Source organism: Nycticebus coucang, chromosome 3 (genome assembly GCF_027406575.1).
Source record: "Nycticebus coucang isolate mNycCou1 chromosome 3, mNycCou1.pri, whole genome shotgun sequence".
Classification (NCBI taxonomy): Eukaryota; Metazoa; Chordata; class Mammalia; order Primates; family Lorisidae; genus Nycticebus; species Nycticebus coucang.
In genome coordinates this window covers 1,671,929-1,696,768 of record NC_069782.1, presented here as the reverse complement: position 1 = coordinate 1,696,768, position 24,840 = coordinate 1,671,929, and the positions used below count along the sequence as shown (strand labels likewise).

Below are 24,840 nucleotides of genomic sequence, written 5' to 3'. Positions count from 1 at the left end.
TCCTTTAAGTGAAAAGCTGAAAGTTCTCAACTTAATAAAGAAGAAAAGAATCATGTTGACATTGCTGAGATCTATGATGAGAAAGAATTGGTCTCACCTGCCGATCCACACACCGCTGGGGGCCTTGGGTGCAGGCTGCTGTGTCTCCCTTGAAGGTTGACCCTGATGTTAAGTTACGTGAGGACATGTCCCCAACCATGGCTGAGTTAACCGTCCTGTTTCATGGAATGATTGCCCTTCTGCCATCAGGCCATCTCTGATGACCCTCAGGAAGTACATCTGTGTAGTCGCTTATACTCACAAGCATGCCTGTGTAGACGTGTTCAGAAAAGACTGCAGGTCTGACTAGGATTAGGACATCCCAGGTAGGCAATTATTCTTTATAAAAATGTAATGGAGACATCCGTCCAGGCATGAGGTGCAAGTGCAAACCTGAGGCTTCTGGCGTGGCCCATACTCCCCCACCCAGGGTCTCTGAGCCCTATTCTGCTGCTGCAAGGCAGCTATGTCCAGCCTCCATATACCCCCCCTGCCCCTGGGCCCCTCTCTGGGTCTGGCTGCCTTCCCCTATGGTGGCTGTGAGAGCCACCGTGCTGGTGCGTAGTGGCAGTACTGACATTTTCACTGTACCGTGGATTTCACTGTGTGACTGTGCTGTGGTGGGCTGTGCTCTGCAGAGACAGGCGTGGAGGTTACTCTGAAGTCGTGGGCTCTGCTGGCACAGCTGCTGTGAGCACACTTGTGTGTCTTTGGGGGCCATACATACTCATTTGTCTGGAGCGCACACCTACATGCGGCAGAGCCATGAGCCAGCCACCACGGCACTGCCAAAGCCCTTCTCAGAACGGTTGCACCAAGGAACGAGCTGCCAGGAGTGTGCGGCTTCTCCATGTGCTCTGAGCTCTTGCCAGCACCAGCTGTGGTTGGCCTTTTTAACTGCAGCTGCCTCCTGAGCATGCAGTGGCCTTCCTCAGTGGTGTTCATGTGGTCTTTTCTACTGAGTGATGACACTGAATGTGATTTTCGGTCTTACTGGGCAGCAGGGAGCATCTGCTGTGTTTACTGGCCCTTGGTCTTTTGTTGGGTAGTAAGCAGACGGTCTTCCCGTGTTCTGGTCCGAGTCCCATGCTGGTTCTTTTCTGTGTTGAGTACCTCATCCCATACATACTGGGCAACCCTTTCCATTTGCTTAATAGTACCTTTTGATAAGCAGAACTTCTTAAAGTCTAATTTATTAGTCTTTTGCTTTATAAGATGGGTGTTTTATGTCCCATGTAAAAAAATACCTTATCCCAGCGTCATGAGAGTATTCCCTGCCTGTGATCTTGGCCTTACATTGCACAGTTGGTCTAGGAACCACTCTGATTAGTGCTTGAGAGGACGTGAGACAGAGCTCAAGTCACGTCTTTGTCTCTGTGCGTTGATCCTACAGATCCACATCATTTATCGAAAAGTCCTAGTCTTGTGCACATAATGATTTTACATAAAGTTCAGAAACACTTTTTTGAGGCAGAGTGGAAGAACTGGTCTCATTCCTGATTATGTTCTATCCAATTAGCTAATCAGCTCTTGCTGCCTAATCAGCTGAGAGCCGGAGCTGAGCTCACACACCAGTTACTATATATGTTGCTCCCCCACCCCCAAATCTAACAACTCGTGGAAGTCCTGTTTCCCTTTTCCCTTCCTTCCTTCCTGAACACCCAGGGTGGGCCTTGGGTTGGGAGCTAACGGGCACTCCCCGCTTCCCCCATCTGTGTCGAGCCCAGCCTTGGCCTGGGGACCCTCCTGTGAGAACACAAGGAGCGAGGCTCCAGAGGGGGCTGCGGCCCCTGGTGGGGTCCCTGGACTTGGTGATCTTTCTCATGCCCAGGTGGGGTCATAGGGATCCAGCGCGATGCTCAGCTTTGCAGAGACCACACGGTGTCCCCGGCATGGAGTGAGCTTCTGCCTCCTGACAGCTGCTGGGAGGACCCGCCAACCACCGGGCACTTCTGTTTCTGGCCAATGTGGTTGGGGCCTACAGAGGACCTGGGGCTGTGTCCCCCACCGTGCTCAGAGAGGAGGTCCCCAGCTCCCCTCCCAGCTGAGAAACAGGCCTGTCTAACTGCCCTGGCTGTGTTGGTATGTTTTAAATTCATAGACTTTATTTTGTAGAGAAGTTTTAGGTTGGCAGAAAAGCAGAAAGCAGAGCACTACGGCTTTCCCCAGGCTTCACATGACCACACTGCTGCCCTCCCCCTGCTGCCCTCCCCGTCCTGCCCTCCCCATGCTGCCCTGATTCTTGGCATCTCACAGTGGTGAGGTCCATTAGGTACGCTGATGAGCAGACATTATTACTTTTAGAAGCCCCAGGTCACACTGGCTGTGCTCTGTGTGGCGCAGATCATAGGCTTTGCATATGCTTGGCATCAGGGGTCACAACAGAATCACACAGAACAGTTCCACTGTCCCCACAACCACCAGAACCGGGTTCACATGCTCGGGAGCCCAGCAGGACACATTCCTACCTGTGTGAGCAAACTGACAGCCCCCGGCTGCTGTGAGGCCCTGTGAGGAGGGCTCGGTCCGGGCTCTCTTGGAGTAAAGATTGTGCCGATCAGTCTCTGCCCCCACCCCCACTGTGGAGCTTGGTGTTGGGAGTGGGCGTCCCAGAGGATCACCCAAGTGCTCCAGTGACGTAGGATCCTTCTAGGGAAACGCCACCCTGTCTTGTCTGGTGCTGACAACGTGGGGTTGAGGATGAGGAGAGAATGCGAGGGGAAGAGGTCCGTTCCCCAGCACACAGCCGGCCTGTCTCTGCCTGGCCCTCCCTAAAGGCCCGAGCGAGTGGCTCATGGAGGGAACATGAGCCACACGGCCTCTCCCACCCGCCCTGCCTCTCGGGAGGGAGGACGCACCTTCCTGGCCTCCCGCCGCCTAATGGCCACGTGATTTACCCGTCATGCCCCATCCCCAGGAGAGCAGAGGGTTTTGCAGGAGGAGGCACCCCTGCCTCAGAGTCAGGAGGCAGACCCAGGGAGAAGAGAGGAAAGATTGGAAAACTTCTAATAGAATTACATTTCCTGAAATAGCCGTAACTGTGATCTTGATGTATTTGCCGCCGTATTGGTTCTGACACAGGTGCTGCGTATTAGCGAGCGTCTGCAGCACCCGCGCCCCCTCCTACGCCCTCCTCTCCTGTTACTCTTTATCATCTCATGGCCTTGCTGGGTGGCCGTGCACAGGACTCCGCACTGCACCATAGCTCACCGCTGCTTAATTCAATTTTCTTACATTCCGACTCCCCTGACGAAAGTAATGGGTTTCTGGCCACGAGGGCTGCAGAGTTTCCCCTGTGAGCTCGGGTCTTCAGGGGGGACAGTGACCTGCCAGCAGGGAGGGCACCACTTGTGCCGGGATGCACCCCTCCCTGCGTGGCGGGGCCGTGCGCTGTGCCAGGCTGTCAGCCTCAGTGGATTAATGGAGGTAAAAGAAGAGACGGAGCTGCCCAAGTGGGCACTCCTGCCATCTGCCTGTGTCCTCCCCCAATCCTTCAGTGGCAATCCTCACCCTCGGGGTGATGGTATTAGGACAGGAGGCCTTGGGAGGGGATGGAGTCCTGAGAGGGGAGCCCTGGTGAAGAGAACCTCCCCCTGGGCCCCTGGAGAGCTTGCGCACCCTTTCTCCCAGTGGACACAGTGAGAAGGTACTGTCTGTGAACCAGAATGCCCTTAGCAGACTCAGAATCTGCCAGCACCTTGACCTCAGACGTCTAGCCCACAGGGCTCTGAGAGATAGTGTCTGTCTGTCAGCCACCAGACTGCAGCACTCTGTCCTGTGGCCTGAGACACTGCTTCGTCTCCAGACCCTCAGAGAGGAGGAGGCAGTCACACATGACAGTCACAGGGGCTCATCTGCAGGAAACCTGAGGCCTGTGTGGGCCACAGGCGCCCCCAGCCCCAGGGCAGCCCCTGCTCAACCCCTGTCAGCCGTGTCTGCCCAGTGAGTGAGAACTCAGGTCTAGAAGGACACCTGTGTCTGTCTCCTCAGTAGGGCTGCTTCCTGAGGGGCAGGCGGGAGCCCCCCATCAACATAACCAGACTTCACCGGCTCCTGCCGTGTGGCATAGGTCACCCTGGTGAGCAGTTCTCTCTGAAGGGCCCCAGGTGACAAGGGAGCACCCAGCTTTGCGACTCCACAGTTAGATGTTCAGGGTCCTTGGAACACTTAGAAGAGAGGACCCTTTCTCCATCGCCCTTAGATGTGACTTGCTACAATATCCTTTCTCCCTGAGCAGGGGTCTTAAATGGCCCAGAGTCAGTCTCCACAGGGTGGCAGTGGTGCTGTGGACGGACCACCTGTGTCAGGTGTGGCATGGGGCACCTGCCCACCTTATCCCAGCCCGAACCTCCTGTATTCACACAGGAATGAACCAGGGCTCCATGACTGTAAAGGTTTGTAGCAATCACATAGCCGGGATTTTGCAAAGCTGATATTTTGAACTCAGGCCTCAGGATCCCTGAGGCTGGGCTGCCTGAGCTGTCTTCTCCATTAAGTTAGAAAAAAGGAAAAAAGACAACCCACACACGTGGCCTGTGACCTTGCTGCATGCCCGAGGCCTGACCATCACTGCTCCTGGCCTCCAAGCAGCTTGCCCTGGCTGGCCGGCCAAGTCCATGCACGTCCCTCTCAGAAAGACACAGGATGACACCCAAGAGCAGATGCTGTGTGCTGGGCTGGTGCTCTGCCGCACTGCACAGCCTCTCAGAGGGGCAGCTCCCTTGGCCTGGCCCACACCGGCCCTGATCCTGCAATCAGCCACTGATTGTCCTGTGTACTCTATAGAGTGGCTATCTGTAATTGTGGGTTTTATGATAAATAAATGCAGTATTTGTTACAATTCCTTTATCTAGGGCATTTCTCCTCTGAAGAGGTTGTTATGATTTGCTTTATGGGGTTTAGAACGTTCTTTTTAATGAAGGCTCTTGCCAGACGACAGCTCTAAGTACAGACCACTTAGAAGGCACTGCGGGTCAGGCCTAATGGGCACTTGATAAATACGCCCATGTCAGCCTTTCAGTGGCCACGCTTGTGGCGGGCTGTCAGCTCAGACCCTTGAGACCCACCCTCTAGGCTTGCCCGACATGCAGCCTGGCCCTGTCCTGAGGCTTAGGAGGTGGAGGGGATCTGTTGCCAGGATGAGATGGGGGGCTGGGTGGCAGTCAGCCACAGCTGGTCCAGTCACACCCAAGGTCAAAGCTCCTGGCAGCACAGGGAGGATTTAGGAGCTGCTAGTTAATGACCCAGCAATTTTGCCATCTCATCAGGATATAGGAAAATGCTGGGTTGAGGTGTTTTGTCACAGCCCTGAAGGCAAGAAAGCATCTCCTCGCCGTCCGTGGGTGATTTTACACGCTGGAGATGCGCCGGGCCTCCACACTGCCCAATAAATAAGGTGGGAAGCGTGGCTTCCAAAGGCCAGGGCTGGCGGTGCTAAGTTATCTGTTTGAATGAAAATCCTAAACCTTGTTAAAGCAAACTGTCATTGCTCCTTACCAATAAATTACATGGGAGGTCGGGGGGGAGGATGTATTTATTAGGTGATGTCAGAGGATCTTTTGTATTTCAGGGACATGTCATTTGGACACACTCCTTAAATCACACCTGGTATTCACCTGGCATTAGACGCTCAGGAGCACTGTGCCCCTGTGTCTGTGGTTCCCAGCTGCTTTCTCACCCACCCCAAGCTTCCCAGGAGCATAAGCCACCGCAGGAAATGGACAGCAGGGTGAGCGGGTCCAGAGGTGGGGCCCTCCTCACTGTGCCCTCAGGGGGCACAGACTGTCTCTTGACCTGGAAGCCTCTGCGGCCTGAGCACAATTTTTTCCTTCCCTTGGGGTGTTTCTGGCCTCTGGGTGCTCCAGGAAAATCACAGGAACCTCCAGTTGGTCTCAGCCTATAGGGTCTGTGGTGGGGCAGCCTCCATGCTCTTGGCAGAGGTGGCAGGGACCTCCAGTTGGTGGTCTCAGCCTGCAGGGTCTGTGGCAGGGTGGCCTCCACGCTCTTCGCAGAGGTCGGGGGCTCCCTCATTCCCTTACCAGCACTCAGCCCAGAATGGTGGCTGCCTCAGATGCTCCCATTCTGGAACATGTTGGTTGGGGCAGAACAGTTCCCTGAGGATCCTGCTGTCCAGGTCAGCGAACCTATGTCCAGTCCAAACACCAACAGGCCATGTGTCAGAGAACCCCCAAAGCCTCCTGGGACCTTCCAGGCACCTCCAGCCCAGGCAGGAGCCCGACGCAGCCCCTCCCTGGGAACAGCTGCCCTCCAGTGTTGTGTCTTTGGTGTGTGTCCCTGGAGTGACTCTTGTCTATGACCTGGAGTGGTTGGGTTTGCAGAAGAAAGAGGCCTCGTCCCTGCAGGACCTGCACGCTGCTGGCGCATGGGAGGCAACCCTGGCCTGGAGCCCATTAGTCAGGGCTCAGATCTCCAGCCTGGGACCTGGTGGCTGCACATTTGGAGCTGCCCCTTAACACCTTCTGGTTTTCTTGTGTGTGTGAGAGGCAGCACCTGCCTCGGGGACCAGAGTTAACTTCCTGAGGGTTCGACCTTATTCCATCAAATGTCCCAGGCTCTGCAGAGTACAGAGGCTCATCCACTTTCCCTCTCCAGACCTTGAATGTGAACAGTTCGGCTCCCGGTTATTAAGCCTGAACGTGAACTGGTTGGCGCTGGGAAGGCTGTTTTGTGGGCAGCCTCTCTGCCTCCCTCGTTTCTGCCCGTGTCGGCACGATGGCCTCTTGGCCGTCTCTACAGTGGGAATTCACGTGGCAAAGGAAAGCCAGGCTTCTGTCCAGGCTTGATATTGGAGCTTGCAAAAGACACAGCCTCTGGGTCCACATATGTCCAGGAGGAAGGCCACATCACAGGGGGTGGGTGGTGGGTGGTCTCTACTGAGAGCAGAGTTGCAGGAAGGGAGCAGCCCCTATCCGCCTGTGGCATCCTCAGTTTGTTTCGCTGAATCGGCAGTGACCATCCCGGCCCCACGTGCAGGGTTTTGTGGAGACACCATTCCTCTGTCCTTTCAGCATTTCTGTGTCTGTTCTGGCTGAGGTGGCCGAGCCCAGAAGCTGGGAGAGACCATTTAGCTACAAAGAGGAAAATATTTGCTGTCTGGCCTTTTGAGAAAAAGTTTGCTGACATCCTTGTAATCAGATCTGATTATGTTTACACAAAGATCACAATGGGTGTTCCTGGCTGGCAGAGGTGGACCCGGGGCCGCTGTGTGCAGTGGGCCCATCACAAACTCTGGGCCGAGAAGTTCTCAAGAGACAGAGCAGAGGCCACCAGATGTGCCCTTTAAAGACCAGTCTTGGAAAAAGCAGAAGTGGGTTTGGGAACGTTTGCCCCGACAGTGGAACGCCACCCCTGCCCTGGCATCTCAGTGACAGCCCTGGCAGTGGTCTCTACAGCTCAGGACTAGGAGACACCCAAGAAGACCAGGTTGTGCTCGCTGTGACACTGTGGGGACCAGAGCCAGGTGTCACCCTGCAGGCTCTGAGCTCCTGTCCAAGCCCTTCCTGTCCAGCGCAGGAGGGGGGCCCTGCTGCTGGCAGAGGCCTGGGACTACCTGCTATTCCTCCTTGGGGCTCACAGTGCCCACTTCAGCTTCTGTAGCCATCAACCCTCCCTCTGTCTCTCCAGCTGACACCCCAAGTTCTGCTCAGTACCAGGTGCTGTGCAGGGGACACAGCAGTGAAGGGTCCTAGAGCCGACCCTCTGGCGGGGGTACAGGGGCTTCACCCCATCTGTGTCTCAGGGGGTTGGCTGGGGAAACAGGAGGAGGTGATTGGGTGCCCAAGGGCGGACTTAAGGCTTATGGTCCAGGGTTGTGCTCAGAGCAGGTGTCTGCAGAAGACGCCATGTTCAGCTCAGCCTTGGTGACAGGAGCTGGGCAGCAGGTGGACAGGGCAGTAGGCACAGGGTCAAGGTCCCAGACATGGAGATGTGTCTCCCAGCACACCCACAGTTGCAGAGACCATGCTCACCGATATGATGCCAGGAATAAGTGACGTGCCATGGAAACAGCACACAGGGTTGAAATTTAGAAGAAATAAACAGGGTGACAGGACAATGTGTACGTTGGTGTATCCCAGCAACATCAGAGGCTGAACAGAAGATGCCCCTTCTGCACTGCTGGAATTCTCTTGGGATTATGGCACCATGGAGAGCGGGCTTATCCCCTCTGTCCCTCTCCTGCTACTTCTCAAGGGTGTGTCACTGCGTAAAGAAAACCAGATACCCCTGAGTGTCCCCACCAAGTGTACCAGCCCTCGTTTGAGTGCTGCCTGTGTCCTCACGGGCTGGGCAGTATAGCCCAGGTGTGCCCCAGTCCCTTCCTCTCCAACAGCCTCGTACACCCCTGACCCTCAGTTTCCCCACGCTTAGCCAGGGGGTGGACAGGTCTATCCCCAGGAGTCTTGGAGGCCTCATGGGGCTGCATATGGGCCTTCCGGCCGACACTTGCCCCGAGATGCCCTGTGGCTCTTGTTCCCGAGGTGGGGTGGGTGGACGTCAGTGCTCCAGCCACCCCTTCTGCCTAGGGACTGGACATGGTGTCTGGCACTGGAACTCCTCTGCTTCCACCCAGCCCCTGGCTCAAGTCTAACCTCTCTGGTGGCAGCGGAGTTAAAAATAGCTCCCAATTTGCAGCTCCGTGGGGCCAGCAGAAGAGCGTTTGTCCTGCTTCCCAGGCTGCCACAGCTCTGTCTGGATTTTCAGAACAACCGAGGGAAAGTCTGAGAAGGGCTCGGACTTCTGCTGCCTCCGCCACACACAGGCGCCCACCCTGCTCCCCTCTGTCTGGGCCTGGGAATGTAAGTGCCCTGTAGTCACAGGCAGCCCCAAAGCAGAACAGGAGGCCAGAAGTGGCAGGCCCAACCCTGGGAGGGAACTGACTAGCAAGGACAGTGGGAGGCTGTGAACACAGAGCTCGGGGAGGAGGAGGAGCCCTGAGGCTCATCAGCAGGTGGACCCAGCACCACTCCACCCTGGGCGGGCAGTTTCCCCAAACCGCCACCCGCAGCCACCCGGCACCTCCGGCACACCAGGCCTCTGGGCACACGAGGAAGGAGGCAACCCCCTCCTTGGACGGCTCCCGTGCATGGTGGAGACAGACAGGGGTGCAGTGCCCAGGACAGGGACCCCTGAGCCCGCAGGTTCCCTCCACTGTTCACTGTGCACATTTCAGGGTCTGGTGCCCTGGGACCATAGACGTGTTGCCTAAATCCTGAGTGGGCATTTTTATCAGATCTGGTTGCTCAGAATGTTGGCAGATCTTTAAAGACTCCATGTGCCAGGATCCAGGGACTCAGGGGCAAGGCTTGTGCCAAGGCTGTGCTGAGGGCAAGATGCTCAGGACGTGAGGAGGTGGGGAAATGCCCATCGTGTCCGCAACCCAGAAAACCTCCAAGTGCCTGCAACGGAGTTTTCCCCAATCCTAAGAAGCTGGGACAGTGAGGGGCTCAGACCTATGAGGACGTGCACAGATCTCCAAGGGAGAGGCCCTGCCACTGCTAAAATTGTTTAAAAAACAGATGTGTGAAGTTTGGTACAGAAATGCCTTTCTCTGATTTTAAGGTAAGACATGCGAGTGAGATTATTCAACTTAGTTCTCCGTGGTCTGGCCCTTTCCCACACACAGCTGGTCCTGGCCCGGCGTCTCCCCCGATCCTGCCCGCCCCCTGTGAAAGGCCAGCACTCTCGCATAATGCTGGCTGTGATCTCAGGTCCTTCACTCTCGTGTTCCGTGGGGCCATGAGGCCTGGGGGCTGCTCCCCAGCAAGTGGGGATTGCTCTGGTCCCCGCTTATCCCACTCCCTGAAATAGTGGGCGTCCCGTGGCACATAACAAGCCGCAGCCTCTGGACCCCTTATGCGCACAGCAGGCCCAGCACTCACATCCTCATTGGGCATTCCCTGCGGCCTGTGGGCACACTAGCCCTGCCACTCTCCTGGATGTGGGATGAGGGATGGCCCAACCTCTGAACCCAGTGGCTTCTTCTGCAGGTGCACGCAAAACTGGGCGGACCACGGGTGGTGCCCGCAGGCGACAACCCACACTGGGGACTGTGCCTGGAGGTCCCGGGGCAGGAGGAACAGGTGGCCTGCAGGAACACTGCCCCTGCAGGCCCGCAGCTGGTAGTTACGTTGGTCCGCGTGGTCCACTTGCTTTTGTGGGTCTTCTGTCCCCTTAGGATCCCACACCCCCGACAGGACAAACCTGTGGCTTTAATGGCCCTCTGCGCACCCTGGGTCAGCAGCCGGTCAGGTGGTCACAAGGTGCTGAAAAAAGAAACCGAGGGGCAGTGTGTGCATGTCACGGGCACTTCCAGGACACGGGAATGCACATCGTCCACTCACTGGCCCATGTCAGGGTGAGGCCTTCACTGAGCGTGGGCTCGGCCACCTCCCTGTTTATCATTTTTTTTCACTTCCCAAGCCCGGCTTTTGGTGGCAACTGGGCAGTTTCAGGTTTCTGTTTCGTGAGAGCAGAGCTGGGAGCTCCTGCAGTTCACGACTTCCCCCAATTTCAATTTCTTCAGCTGTCTTGGCCACACCTAAATTCCCAACAGATTGTTTCTGTAGAAACTCACTGTTAACGCACACTCTGTAACATTCGGCCAGCTTCCATAGAAACAGCAGCCCCCTTTCTTTTCACACTTACATCTTGCTGACTTACATAATTTTAATTACATTTCACAACAGCAAAGGCAACACTGGCTACAGCCAGCACAGCCAGGCTTGGGGGTGGACACGGCTCTTGGCAAATGTGCTCAGGGGCGACCTCAGACAGGCCTGGGTGTGGCTGCCTCCTGTCCAGGCTTTGTCCCAAGGCTCTGCATGGATAGGTGAGAGTGTTGCTTAGTAGCTCAACTCGATAAGTTAATTAGGCGAGGGCCAGTGGTGGGAGATTGCCAGGTCCTGGCACCTGCTGGGCATGGTGCCCTCTAATCTGCACAGTGACCAGCGCCGAGACTGTTCAGCCTGTGGCTGCCTGAGGTGCTGCTCACACCTCTTTTCCAGAGTCAGATTGCCAAAGGGACGTTAGTGGTGGGGGCAGGCAAGGCCTGGGGCCAGGTGGTCAAGCCACACACCCACATGCTCTGCTGTTCTGTGGCTCCTGAAAGAATGTCCACCACCAGGCAGCTGAGGGGCATCCACCCACAGGCCTCCACACCCCAGGCCAGCACCTGACCACCACCAGCCCTCTAAGGAGTGTCCACCCACAGGCCCCAACACCCCAGGCCAGCACCTGACCACCATCAGCCCTCTGAGGAGTGTCCACCCACAGGCCCAACACCCCAGGCCAGCACCTGACCACCTCCAGCCCTCTGATGGGCGTCCACCCGCAGGCCCCACACCCCAGGCCAGCACCTGACCACCACCAGCCCTGTGGGGAATGTCCACCCGCCTCCACACCCCGGGTCAGGTCCACACCTGATGCTCAAGTCTTCGTATCACAGAATTCTGTTGAAATAACACTTAGACATTCTCAAATGTCTCATCAGTTTGATATTTCTCCTAATTACTGGGGAGTAGGTACTTAAGTGAACTCAAGGCAGCTGTGTTTCCCTGGGAAAGGAGCAGAGCCTTTAGAAGCAGGTGTGCAGGGATGTGCTGCCCTGCCCTCCCTCGGGCCCCCTGCCCCTGGGGGAGACGAGTCGCTCATGGGACAGTGACTATGCAGTCAATGTTGACAGGGACACGGAGTCAGACAGAGTTGACCTCAGAGGGCTGCAACCCCTCACTGGCTTTCCTGGAGAGGGGGGCAGGCCAGCCCTTGGGACTCTCTGGCAGCTGTCCCATAGGCCCAGTGCTCCCTGATACAACCTGCCGTGGCCCAGACATATAGCCCCTCCTGCCACTTACTAGGCTTACTAGGCTTGACATTAGAGCCCTGGGAGGAACAGGCTATTCAGACCACGGCCCCAGGAGCAGCCCTGCTCTTTGGATCCAGGTGGGCAATTCTGTAGCCTCCAAACCCTCTCCTCCAGGCAGGACAGGCAGGGCCATAGAGCTAAAGGATGACTGAAAGGCAGGGTCTGGCAAAACTCCTGCAACGCAGTTGGGGAGTGTTATGTTGGGGAATTAGTGTCCCCTAATTCCGGGGACACACAAAGGTTTCCTGTGGGCAGTGGTGACCTCTGGCCCCACTGCTGACCTCTAGGGATGTGGTCCCCAAGGAGCTTCCAGGCACCTTGTAGCCCTGCTCCCTGGTGGTTAGAAGACTCCCCATACAGAAGCTTTAGAGCCTATGCATGTCCCTGGCTCCGTCCATCTCCACTGGACACCCTTCCTTGTGGCTCCAGAGAAGCTAAGAGGAAGGGAGGGATGCAGAAGTCCAGGGTGTCTTGTTTTGACTGTGTAGAGGCCACATGTCCTGCAGGAGTCATAGAGGGCTGAGGGGGACAGCACGGGCTGGCAGGGTCCTTCCAGAGGCCAGGAGGAGGGGCTCGCTGAAACCCCTCTCTGACAATGTCTGAGGCTGCTAGGGGTCTGTGACCGTAGAGGGTGGAAGGTCTGTTGGCATCTTCGTCTGCTGGGGCTGCTGCATCAGAACACGGCAAACTGGGAGCGTATTAAACAGCAGAATTTTATTTCTCATAGTTCTGGAAGCAGGAAGAGCTGCATGCCAGCGGGGTCAGGCGTAGGGAGAGTGGTCCCCTGGTTTGGCTGCCTCTTATGTCCTCAGATAGTTGGGGAGGGGGTCTCTGTCGGGCCCTCATGTCAGGGGCACTGACCCTATTCACGGGGGCACTGAATAGGGGCACTGACCCTATTCACGGGGGCTCTACCCTCATGACCTCATCCCCTCCAAAGACCCCTCCTAATGCTGTCACCTGCACGTTAGATCTCAACGTAATATTTTCTAGGGGGACAAACATTCGGAGCTCAGTATGTGGTGTCAGGTGTCTAGGCAGGTGGGTGGTGAAAGGTGGATGGATGGACGGAGGGTGGTGGTCTGAGCATTTCACAGGCTTGGCAAGGACGCCTGCAGGAGCCACAGGGTGTGCACTGAGGTCTGAGGAAATAGCAGTCCGCTTGTGAGCACCTCCCTGGGCTACCCACAGCACATAGCAGCTGGCCCTCATCACTCCCCATGGGCTCAGGTCTCCTGCCTGAGTACAGGGAGCCCACCTCTGAGTGGGAGCAGCTGCCACTCCCACACCACTGAGACTGACCGTCCCCTGGGTGTCACTGTACCTGAGAGGAGCCCCATGGCCTCCTAGAACCAGACAGGAGACGTTTTCCTTTCCTTACATCAAAATAGAAAACCACTACCTCTCCTGTCCTGCCTCTTAAATAGTTCCTGTCAAGTCCTATGAATTTGCCCAAGGAAAATGATTACAGTGGTTTTATTTCCTTCTACACATGTCTTAATCCTAATGAAATAATGAAACAGGTAGCTCATGACAACTGTGGACTTTTTTCCCTCCTCTCAATCTAATTTGATTACCCAAATTGGAGTGTTTTGCACTGGAGCGGTGCGCCACACTCATCACATAGGGAGACTTTCCGTTCTCAAGGGCTGGTGGGGACAGCTCTGGTCGCTAATGAATCACTCTCATCAGAGAGTCTTGAAAATTAATACATTCTACTGTAACTATTTAAAGAAAAAATAATTATCAAGACTGTTCTCACTAAATTATGCTGTCTAGAAGTTGTAGAAAGAAAATTCTGTCTAATTTTAAGATGTAATCTGAGTTTTGCAGATTTTTCTTTTCTTAAGTGATTAAAAGATTCAGTGGTGAGTAGCAGGGACCACACAGGCAACCCAGTTCTCCTGGGTCTTTGAATGGACTCAGCTGTGTGCACCCCACAGCCCCCGACTTTGATCCTGCCCCACGAGCTCCGTGTATGCCCCCGCAGCCCGGTAGGACGTGGTGGAGGGCCCTGCCCCTGGGAGAAAGCACATCTACATCCTCAGGGAAGGGCCAGCTCCAGGTCTGTGCCTGAGGCACGGGAAGGCCAGCACCTCTCCTCGGGGGTCGGGCCTGCCTTCTCTGGGCAGCTCAGCTTCCTCGTGGGGCCTCTTGCTGCCTCCGGGAGCCCTGGGGAGGCTGAGGGTTCTGTGCACAGCCCTGCTGAGTGGCCGAATGCGGCGAGCCTGGGTCTGGTGAGGTTGATCACAGCTCGAATCCTGGCATCACTGTTTCCAAGCTATGTGACCTTGAGTAGATGCCTTAACCTCTCTGAGATACGAAGATAAGGCTAATGAAATCCTTGAGAGTAATGGTCACTGAACCTGCATATCCCTGTGAGGAACTGTGGGCATGGCCCACGGCCTGCAGGCATCGCAGGCCCTCATGGCACACTGCAGAGCCTGGGGCTGGCTGGCCCTGCGGTATCCACCCTGCCTGTCTCCTCCCGTATCTGGGTACCAATATTTCAAATGGGGCCTTTCTGAAGTGCAAAAGGTTCTCTGTGGGGTGAGAAAAAAGATTCCACGCAGAAATATGGGCCTCCCTGCCATTCTGGTTTTCTTTGCCTTATCCTGACCCTTGGCAGCTGCCCCTGGCAGAGGATGGGTGGGCACTTGCTGTCTGCCCAGAGGCCAGGGTGTGCTGGCTCACCTCTGGACAGCCCCCTCCCTGTCCACCCCCGGTCATCCTGCTGGTGTTTGTCAGTGTGTTGGGGGTGTAGTTTGTGTGTAATGTTAACATCCTGGTGTTTATCAGTGCCTTGGGGTGTGTGTACATGAGCGTGTTAATGTTGATGTCCTGGTGTTTGTCAGTGTGTTGGGGGTGTAATTTGTGCTTGTTAAATGTTACTAGAGTGTATGGATGTGGCTTGAATCCTCTTGTCACCAGCAAGCTCTGGGAGGCTTTGAGGTCACTCTTCTGGCTCCCCCATTGCCAGAGAGAGCCGCCTCCCCATCCCAGACAGAAAGGTTTATTTCTGACGGCATCTGAGTGCCTGGCCAAAGATTCCTCCTGCAATCCCACTGGTTTTGTTCCGGATGATTCATTTTTCCAAGCTGTTGAGTAAAGTAAGCAGACCCATGTGTTAATGGAAATGGAGAAACTGTTCATCCCAAAGGAAACCACACAACGTGTGAGGAGCACTGGGCTTAGGTGTTAAGTTGAACGGTGTCGTCTCCGGGATCCCTGACACATTAGTGCCGTTTGGCCCTGTCCATCTGTCCACCTGGAGGCGTCAGCACACTGGCCACTTCAGGGCCTGCCCGTGACGTGTACTGTGGGCAGGATGGTGCTCACCTCACGCCGTCCTTAGCTCCGGGGATGTGCATGGGCGCCCAGCCAAGGCAGAGGCAGGGGAGCATTTTGGAGCTGACACCTCTTTCAGAGAGATGGGCTGGAGCCTTCTGGTGCTGGAAACAAAGAGAAGGGCCAGCCAGTGGCTGCAGTTTCCTGGCCAGGGAGTGGTGTCGCTGTCTTCAAGTCCCTCACGTAGCATGGGGCTCAATTCCTAGAATTGCACTTTTAGACACTGCACAGGGCCACACCCGCCAGACACAGACTGGATGTACTCAGCAGCTGGGCAGAGACTGGACATGCTCAGCAGCTGGGCACTCGAGATCACTTTGGCTGTATGTTGCTCCCGAGAGTCTCATGAGCTGGTATGCTGTGGTCCACTCAAACCCTCAACCCTACCTGCGCAGGACCTCTGATCAGTAGAGTTGTGAGGAACGTGAACTCAGGAGAGAATGGCCCAGGCCCGGCACCCGCGTGTGGAGGGTGGGGTGGGGAAGATGTGTTAGCCACCCAGGCCCACAGTGCTCTGGACTATAGATGCAGGCAGCTCCTCAACGATCCCCTCCACAACGCTGCTGCAGGGCTGGGGTAACTCCCCACTCTCTGACCTGGGGCCCACCCCACAGTCCCTGAGACTCCCATGTTGCACAGGAGTGGTTCACACACAGGGAGGACTCCTGAGCAGTCCAGTCACTGTCATTGCAGCCACATGTCCCCAAAGGGGACCTCAGGGTCTCTAGGTGGGAACTTTTAGCTGAAGAACTTGGCATTCGAGAAAACAGGCTTGCCCTACAAAAGTAGGCATGCTCAGCTGGCAGAAGAGCCCTCACTGCCCAGCTGCCCCCGTCCCCCGCAGTAGACCACCTTGGAGGATGGCCAGATCTTGGACTGGAGAGGTCTGAGTGCTGAATTCCCTGAGCTCTGATAATGACAGGAACACTGGCCTGTTTGTTGAGTTCATTTACGCTCCAAAAAGCTAACGACTCTTCACACTTGTAATTTCTCAGCAATCCTCAAAACAGCCATGGAAGTTGGCTTAGGAGGGGCAACAAGGCTTTAGCTAAAGCATCTTTCTTCCCAAAGCCCATGAGACTCCGCTGTTTTTAGCTGCTGTCATTTCCTGAGCACCTGCTCTGTGTGTACATGTCAGCCCACCGGTCCCCTACCCCAGCCATGGGGCCCAGGGACACCATAGCTCTCCAGTGGAGCCCCCCTAAGAGCCCTGTAGCTCTTCGGCTCCCAGGTCAGAGAAGAGTCCCATGGCAGAGGGGAATTCCTGAAGGGACAGGCCAGCGAGATGCACCTGAAACCTCTGGTGTGGGTGCAGAGAGGAGCTGGGCTGGAATTCACTGGGGAAGATCGCAGAAGAAAGTTTCCTGGATTGGAAAAAGAAGCAGCCACTAGGGTGACATCAGAGCTGACTCATTATCCCTGCTAGACTTCCGTGTGTTCACGTCTGAAACCAGTTTCTCAGAGCTTCTGCCTGGAGTGGCCATGGGGAGGAAGGGCCCCAGGTGTCTGGAAAGAGGTCAGTTCATGGAGCGGCGGCTGCTGATGCTGTTGAGGAGGATGATGGTGGTGATGATCCAGAGGGAGGCTACCTCTACCACTGACCAATCTCAAGGGACGTGGGGAACAGAGACGTGTCTTGATTTTGTACCGCACAGCTCATGCCGTTCCAGATGCCTGTGTCTGGGGGCTGCGCCCCCAGCAGTGGGACCCCAGAGGAGCCATCCCAGGAAACCCACGTAGCCTCCTAGGCTGAGGACAGGGATGTGGGGCCTGCAAGAGCATTCCTGGCCCCAGGGCAGGTGCCTCCTGCACTCTCTGCTCTGGCCTGGGGCTGCTGCCCAGCTGGGCTCTGCAGGCCCCCATGCGTGGTGAGACCTCTTCCTCACCATGAGGAGCCCCCTCTGGCCAGACCCTGGGACAATCCCAAAGCCCAGCTGTGCCCATTCTGCTCTGCTGGCAGCTTGATGCCGCCTGGTGACAGGCAAGCCCCAGAGCACTGTTTCTCAGACTTAAATAATGTGAAAACTCCTTTTAAGGGAAAGATCCTTTCCCGCACACTCTTACTGACCTACTTTGTTTTATTGTAATGTTGCAGGAATATGAACAAACACCAAGATAGGAGCCCCCGCCGGACTATAAACTGAAACCCATTTACAAATTAAACACAAACAAAACTGTAAAACCAATAAAATTTAAATTTGCAGCATTTGTTTTACAGGGCAGATATTTCCTGGGGACAGCCCCCGTGGTGGGTACAGGCTGGCTTGAGTGACATGGGAGTTTCCCCTCCCTTTCATTCAGCGAAGCCGCCTCACACATACTTAAGGATGTGTTGCGTGAAATCTGTTAATAACTGTGTGGCTTTGTTTGTTGTAATCACACCTTATATTTAACCCAGAGCCATCCTGGAAGACACTTTTAATAGCGGGTCCTGAGAGCTGCCTAAGCTGTCTCCTCTGGGTGAAGACAAGCTTTTCCTTGCAGCGTGATTAAGGGCAGCTTTAAACAGGAATAATCCAATTATTTCAGGGACTGGGAACAGAGAAGTTTCCATTGCATATTTACTGCTGCCCTTATGGCTAATGAACTGCTCTGGACAGGGCTGGGCAGGCAGAGGGTGGCCGTGGGTGCGGGACCACGGTCCTGGCAGTCAGCCTTCGTCTCAGTGACCCGTCCAGCCCCACCTGTCCTTGTTGAGATATCGGGGGCAGGGGGGCTTCACGCACACACAGACACGTGTCCACACACAGCCCCACCTCGCGCTTGGGGCCCAGCTGGACAGCGTCTGGAGGTGGATCCAGACCGCACGGAACACGCCTGCCCTCATTCTGCTTCCACATCACCCATGAAAAGCACTCTCTCAGACACACAGTCTCGGGCCTCTAAGCACTGGCCTCAGGTGGCAGCGGCCACCACCACCATCCCAGCAGCCACCAGCACATCCCTGCTGCTGAAGAAGACCTGGAAGGAGGAGCCACACGTCCCACCCTGGCCTCGTAGTCCAGATGTGGTGAGGGACAACCAGGGTGAAGGCTAAATGTGCTCCCCACGTCCGTGGATGTTTAAAGTCAGAGACAAGATTTGTGCAGGGACCCTGGGTGCTGGGGAGGTGCTGGGGGTCCGTGGGGGAGCCAGTGTGCAAGAGTCATGCCCCCCTCTCCCCTCCAGGCTGGGTCCAAGGGTGAAGTGGGTGTGGGGTATGGGCTTGAAAGGCCCCTTTGTCCCCAGGACGTGGGGGCGGGGTGCTGTGCCTCTACCGGCCTCTGGCAGGAAATGACCGAGCAAACACGAGGGCTGTGTGCAGCTCTGGCCTGCGGTGCCCTTGGGAGGTGCCAGGCAGGGCCAGGGGCAGCCTGTTCTCTCATTCAGCAGGTGCCGAGTGCCAGGCAAGGCCATGAAGTGTGTGTGCGTGTGTGCCCTCCTGAGTGGGCTGCACACATGGTCCACATGTATGTGCGTGGGCCGCTGCCGTATGTGCAAGCTCGTGAATGTGTACTTATTTGTACACACATGCATTTGTGTGTGTGGCTGCATCCGCACTTCCCTGTGAGAGAGAGTGGGGGCAGGAGGCATTGTGGCTGCAACATGGGCAGCACTGGTACCCCCTGCCTCCCACCAGCTAGGGCCCTCCGGACCTGACCCTCCTTCCTTTCTCTCTCTTACTATCCCTGAGCAACCCCAGGAGTTTGTCAGAGGACCTGAAAGGTCTTATCCAGGGAAGGGGGAGTGACTAATCCCTGCAGAGGAGAATGTACCCACTATGGCACAAACAGGCCATGCCCAGGACTCTGGGTGCCGGGAGCTCCGGGTCTCCCCAGTGTCTGTCCCAGCCTTGGCCCACAGCCAGAGAGGCCTCCCCAGTCTGCTCCCTTGCAGGACAGTGACTGAGAGGCTCGAAGGGCCCATGTTTGTGGGTGCTGGCCAGCCCTGTGCTTCCACCTGCACTGTGTCCTTGCTTACCAGGACGTCCCAGGCCAGAGAGTGAGTGTCATTGCTGGGATCTGAGCCTGGGCTGTCCCCTTCCTCCCTCTCACAGCCTGCCTGTGAGACCCTGGGCCCTCTGTCCCGCGGGGAGCACGCCTTGTCCTCTGTCGCAAACTGCATTCCCTTTTGCAGTTAAAGGACTTGCCTCACCTAAAATAGCCACGACCTCGCTGTGGGATCTTAGGACAGGAGGGGACTGTCCTTAGGGGCCCAGGAGGCTTCTGAGGCCCCATCAGGCTCAGGATGAGAGCCAGAGGCACACTTGCTAGAACCTTTCCTGGGGAGGCTCAGAGAGGGATGGATGGGAGCACACCTGGGATTTCTGTTAAGGCACGATGCAGCCTCTTCCTTGCTGACACCAGGGGTGCACATGAACACACATGCACATACACACATATTCACATCACAAACACACACGTGCACACAGTGACAGGTACACGTACACACACGTGCACGCACAGCTCTCTGTTTTGTCCAGTTCTTCTCTCAGGCTTTGCCAGTAGGATTTCCGGAACGAGGGCCGAGTATATTTTATCCAGCAGCTTCTTTGTGGTTTGAGGTTAGTGTTGGTCAATGTCTGAAAAGGATGCATTGGGGCCGGGAAGCACAGCTGCTGGGGACTTTCTGCAGAGTGGCAGACAGACGGGGGGGGCAGGGGAAGCTGGGGTGGCCTCGCAGATCTGGGAGACACCCTGAAGGCTGGGAGCTCCCCTGTGGCAGCTGTGTCGTGAGCAGCAGTGAGCGCAGCTCCACCCTCTGGGGGACCACTCATGGTCAGCTCACGGCCAGCTCGTGGTCAGCAGAAGCACTTTCCTCACCTGACTTTGCAGTTGAAGGGGATGTCTCCAGCCTCACATTCTCCCTGAGTCTGTGCAGCAGCTCCAGCCGAGTGGCTCACACAGCAGACGTCCTTTCTCCTCTCTGTCCTGGAAGCTGGACGTCCAAGGTCAAGGCACGGCAGGTCTGGCTCCTGGTGAAGCTCCACCTCCTGCCTTGTAGACAACAGCCTCTCACTGCGCCCTCACGTGAGGGAGGACACTGGTCTGTGAGCAGACAGAGCAGGACACTGACCCTGTCGGGTCATGGCCTCCCCGTCATGACTTACCTCAGTTGCTCCCTAACGGCCCATCTGCAGATACAGGGGTTCTGGCAGGCGGCCGAGTTGCCTGGGAAGGAGCTAGTCTGAGGAGTGCCACCTGCTGGGCAGCCACCTGCCTGGCTGGGGTGAGGCTGCCGGCTGAGGTGTGGACTGCACACCCTCTGTCTTCCTGCTGGCGCTGGCCTCGGGCTCCCTGGGTTCCCGTCCTGTGTCCCTGAGCTGCCCTGCCCTTTCCTGCCCTGTAGTGAGTTCCAGATGAAAGAGCAAGGCTGGTGTTCCTCCAGGAGGGGCTACAGCTGTGCTGTGAGGACATGTCTCCAGCACCTCGGTCACTACTTACTGGGTGACTGACTGATGGCAGAGCTCATCTTGGGGAGTGAGTGCTAAGCCCGGAGGCCTGGGAGGTGGTGCAGCTACTCAGCCAGGCCTCTCTGCATGGTGGTCCCAGGCCGCAGCCACACTTGCCACTCAGGCTGTCTCGGGCCTTCCCTCCCGGTGTTAGGTCTCAGGCCCCCTGAGGGATGTCCCTGTGGCCCAGGTAAGCAGCAGACTGACCAGCCCTCTCTGCTCTCTCCCACAGCGAGAATTATCAAGACAAAGCAGTGGTGTGACATGCTCCCGTGCCTGGAGGGGGAAGGCTGTGACCTGTTAATCAACCGCTCAGGCTGGACGTGCACACAGCCTGGCGGGAGGATAAAGACCACCACGGTACGTGCCCTTGCTGGCCTGTGGGTGTGTGGGTGGGAAGCAGCCTGCACACACCAGAACGTCCTGGCTGCAAGGGGCAGGCAGCTGCTAGTCACTCTATCCCCATACTGTCAGGCCCGAGTCCCTGGCTTCTACCTCCTTAGCCTCGGGAGGAATCCCAGCAGCCTGTGCCCGGTGAGATGGTCACTGTGTACACATAAGCCATGTCGGTGAAAGTTGTCTTGTCTTAGGCGGAAGTGTGCCCCTGACTCTGGCTGCAGGGGACATGGAGCACCCCTGAGGGTGAACTTCAGACACCCTTGGGAGAGGGTGTTGCCTGGGTGCACCCCTCCTATCCCCAAACCAGGCACCTGGCACAGTGGCCACTCATACCAGGGACCAGAGAGACCCTGCCCGTCCCTTTCCTCAGGGCCCAGGCACACACAGTGAGCTCCTTCCTGTCCTCAGGCCTATGATTGAGGCTGTGGCAGTGCGCTCAGAGGACGGTTTAGGGTAGCAGCTCCCTGGAGAACTTCCAGCCACCCCGGGTCCACTGCCTGCCCAAGTGAGGCAGATGCCTGCACTCCAGCCTGCCTGGATACTCAGAGGCCTCTGTGTTGGGGAAACTCAGGCAGACTCCCCTTGATGGTCTGGGGGCCAGCCCAGGATCCCTGCCAGGGTGTGGCTGTGCAGGAGGGCAGGGTGTGTGTCAGCTGCTGTGAAGTCCTGGGCTTATGTGTACATCTGTGAGTGTGTGTTGGTGCCTGTGCTCCCACAAGTGTGCAGGGAGCTGGGGGTGGATGGGGTCCGGATAGGCAGCAGAGGTGTGACCGCTGCCCTGGAGGAGAGTCTCAGAGGAGGCTGACCTTACTGGGGTTTCCTCATCTGGGTGCTTCTGGAAGGCAGAGACCTGGTGACAAGCAGTGCGCTGGACAGCCACAGCCCCCTTCCTGGAGCAGTGGGTTGGGCGCCGGTGCGGGGCACGTAGAGGTGCATGTCCCCCAGCTCTGTCCATTGTCACTATGTTCCTTTCCCAAAGTAAAACCATCAGGAGGTCTCCACTGGCAGGTCTGAGGGGTCTTCTTACTGCGGGTCCTCAGCCTTCCCCACTGTGTAGCGCTGGCTCAGTCCTCCGTAGCGCCATCGACATGCACGACCACCTGATGAGGGCTGGCCCTGCCCCTGCACACTGGACTCCTGGAGAGGGCTTTGTGGCATTTTCTCTTCTTTGGGGGTTCTGAAGTCAGGAGCCCCTGGCCGTCTCCTGCTGCACCCAGGACACCGTCCCCTTCTCCTTTCTCTCGTTTCCTCTCATGCTTTAGAACTTGAGTCTTTCTACCGTCTAATCAAGTACCCCTTCACCTACCCCAGAACCAGATGAGGGCCGCCCGACTGGCCTCCCTGCCTCCAGGTCTGTCTGTCTGGAACAGCCTCCCACACAGCAGAGACGTGTTGCCTCGGCCTCAGCTCTATCCAAACCCACCAGGGCCTGTGCAAGAGGGGTGAGCTCCCCACTAGGCATGTTAGGAGGCTGTGAGCCTTCTTAGCATTTGGGTAAACATCTGTACTTATCTAGAAGAGGGGTGAGCTCCCCGCTAGGCATGTTAGGAGGCTGTGAGCCTTCTTAGCATTTGGGTAAACAGCTGTACTTATCTAGAAGAGGGGTGAGATCCCCACCAGGCATGTCAGAAGGCTATGAACCTTCTTATCATTTGGGTAAACAGCTGTATTTACCCAGAGCTTCATGTATTTGGGAAACCTCAGAGCCACTATAAATTCTCATCCCCACAGCCTCCAGGTCTGGGAGCTCCTAGCATCTCAGCTTTGCAAAAAGTCCCGAAAACTGCAGCTGGGCAAGCTTATGTTGACCACTGGTGGCCTGGTGATCAGAACACCAGGAAGGCTGGGATCCGTCTCTTCTGTGTACCTGGAAGCTGGCCCTGGCCTGTGTGTGACCCCATGTGCCTTTCACCCCAGAAAACAGAGTCTTCATCCACCCATTGCTGAGATGCTACTCAGGATCCATCAAGCCTGGGCCTGCCCTGTAGCACACCTGTTACAAGGACCCAGGACCCAGGCTGGTGCCAGTCCAGGCAGAGGAAGAGTGGCAGCCCCACAAGACTCCCCAAGAGAGGCATCTCTTGTCCTTGGAGGGGCATAGCCCTCCTTCCACGGGGAACCCCTTTCCTATGCCTGGCCCAGGCATCGTGTGCCTAACACGAGCTGCTGTGCTCCTGTCAGCCTGTACATGACGGTGTGTGCTCCTGGGGCCTGGGCACCTCTGTGATCTCCCTGGCCATCTCGAGAGGAGTCCGGGGAACAGCGGAGACTGGTTCCTAATAGAATCCCTGGTCTCTTGTGACCCCTTTTCAAATCTTTCTTAAAAGGTTAGCTGAGCTTTTGAACTAAGCACCATAGAATGGGAACGTCCAGTGCCAGCTGTGTGATTGCATCTCGGTTCTCTCACAGGCGGTGAATTAGTCCCATACAGGGTTTACGTACTACCATGAATCGCTTCTCTGAGAGGTGATGGTTTTCTCAACATTTGGCTTAAGAGACCTGGTGGCTGCTTGGGGGCCACATTCCCACCCCAACTGCCACGTTCTCCGATAGTTCTCTGGGTGCTCCCCGTGCCCAGACCAGCCCCTCTCCATGAGAGCTGCTGCTATCCCCATGTCCATGTGTTCCCAGCAGAGTGTGGGCCACTCCACACCCTCCCCCAGGCCCTACGCAAACACGTGTGATAAATGGACTAATCAATTAACCGAATCAGCACGGGCTATGTTTGCATTTCCAAGATCACTGCTTTTCAAAGTGCAGGTCGTCACCCCATTAGTGGGCTGGGAGACTAATTCAGGAGATCACGGCCCGCATTTAAATGAAGGAGGAAGAAATAGAATAAAAATGTTAGAGTTCACCCTATGTCATGGGACCAATGTGAAACACAGGGACACACATGGGCACGCGGGGCACACATACACACAGGCATGCTCACGTGCACACGCGCAACCAGGCAGGGACACACCTGGGCACACGGACACACAGGCATGCTCACGTGCTCACGTGCACACACCAGGCAGGGACACACCTGGGCACGCGGGGCACACAGACACACAGGCACGCTCACGTGCACACGTGCACACACCAGGCAGGGACACACCTGGGCACGCGGGGCACACGGACACACAGGCATGTTCACGTGCACGCGTGCACACACCAGGCAGGGACACACCTGGGCACACGGACACACAAGCATGCTCACGTGCTCACGTGCACACACCAGGCAGGGACACACCTGGGCACGCGGGGCACACAGACACACAGGCACGCTCACGTGCACGTGTGCACACACCAGGCAGGGACACACCTGGGCACGCGGGGCACACGGACACACAGGCACGCTCACGTGCATGCGTGCACACACCAGGCAGGGACACACCTGGGCACGCGGGGCACACAGACACACAGGCACGCTCATGTGCACGCGTGCACACACCAGGCAGGGACACACCTGGGCACACGGACACATAGGCATGCTCATGTGCTCACATGCACACACCAGGCAGGGACACACCTAGGCACGCGGGGCACACAGACACACAGGCACGCTCACGTGCACGCATGCACACACCAGGCAGGGACACACCGGGGCACACAGACACACCGGCACGCTCACGTGCACGCATGCACACACCAGGCAGGGACACACCTGGGCACACGGACACACAGGCACGCTCATGTGCTCACCTGCACACACCAGGCAGGGACACACCTGGGCACGCGGGGCACACGGACACACAGG

The 24,840-nt window shown here is 56.6% G+C and overlaps 1 protein-coding gene across 2 annotated transcripts in view; it reads left to right on the top strand.

Moving 5' to 3' along the window:
- TAFA5 (TAFA chemokine like family member 5) overlaps positions 1-24,840 on the top strand; it is a 160,442-nt gene that overhangs the window by 121,388 nt on the left and 14,214 nt on the right. For both annotated transcript variants that reach the window (XM_053585786.1, XM_053585787.1), the window contains exon 3: positions 20,932-21,059. In XM_053585786.1, the coding sequence (XP_053441761.1) occupies positions 20,932-21,059 (128 nt within the window). The remainder of the gene's footprint in view (positions 1-20,931; positions 21,060-24,840) is intronic.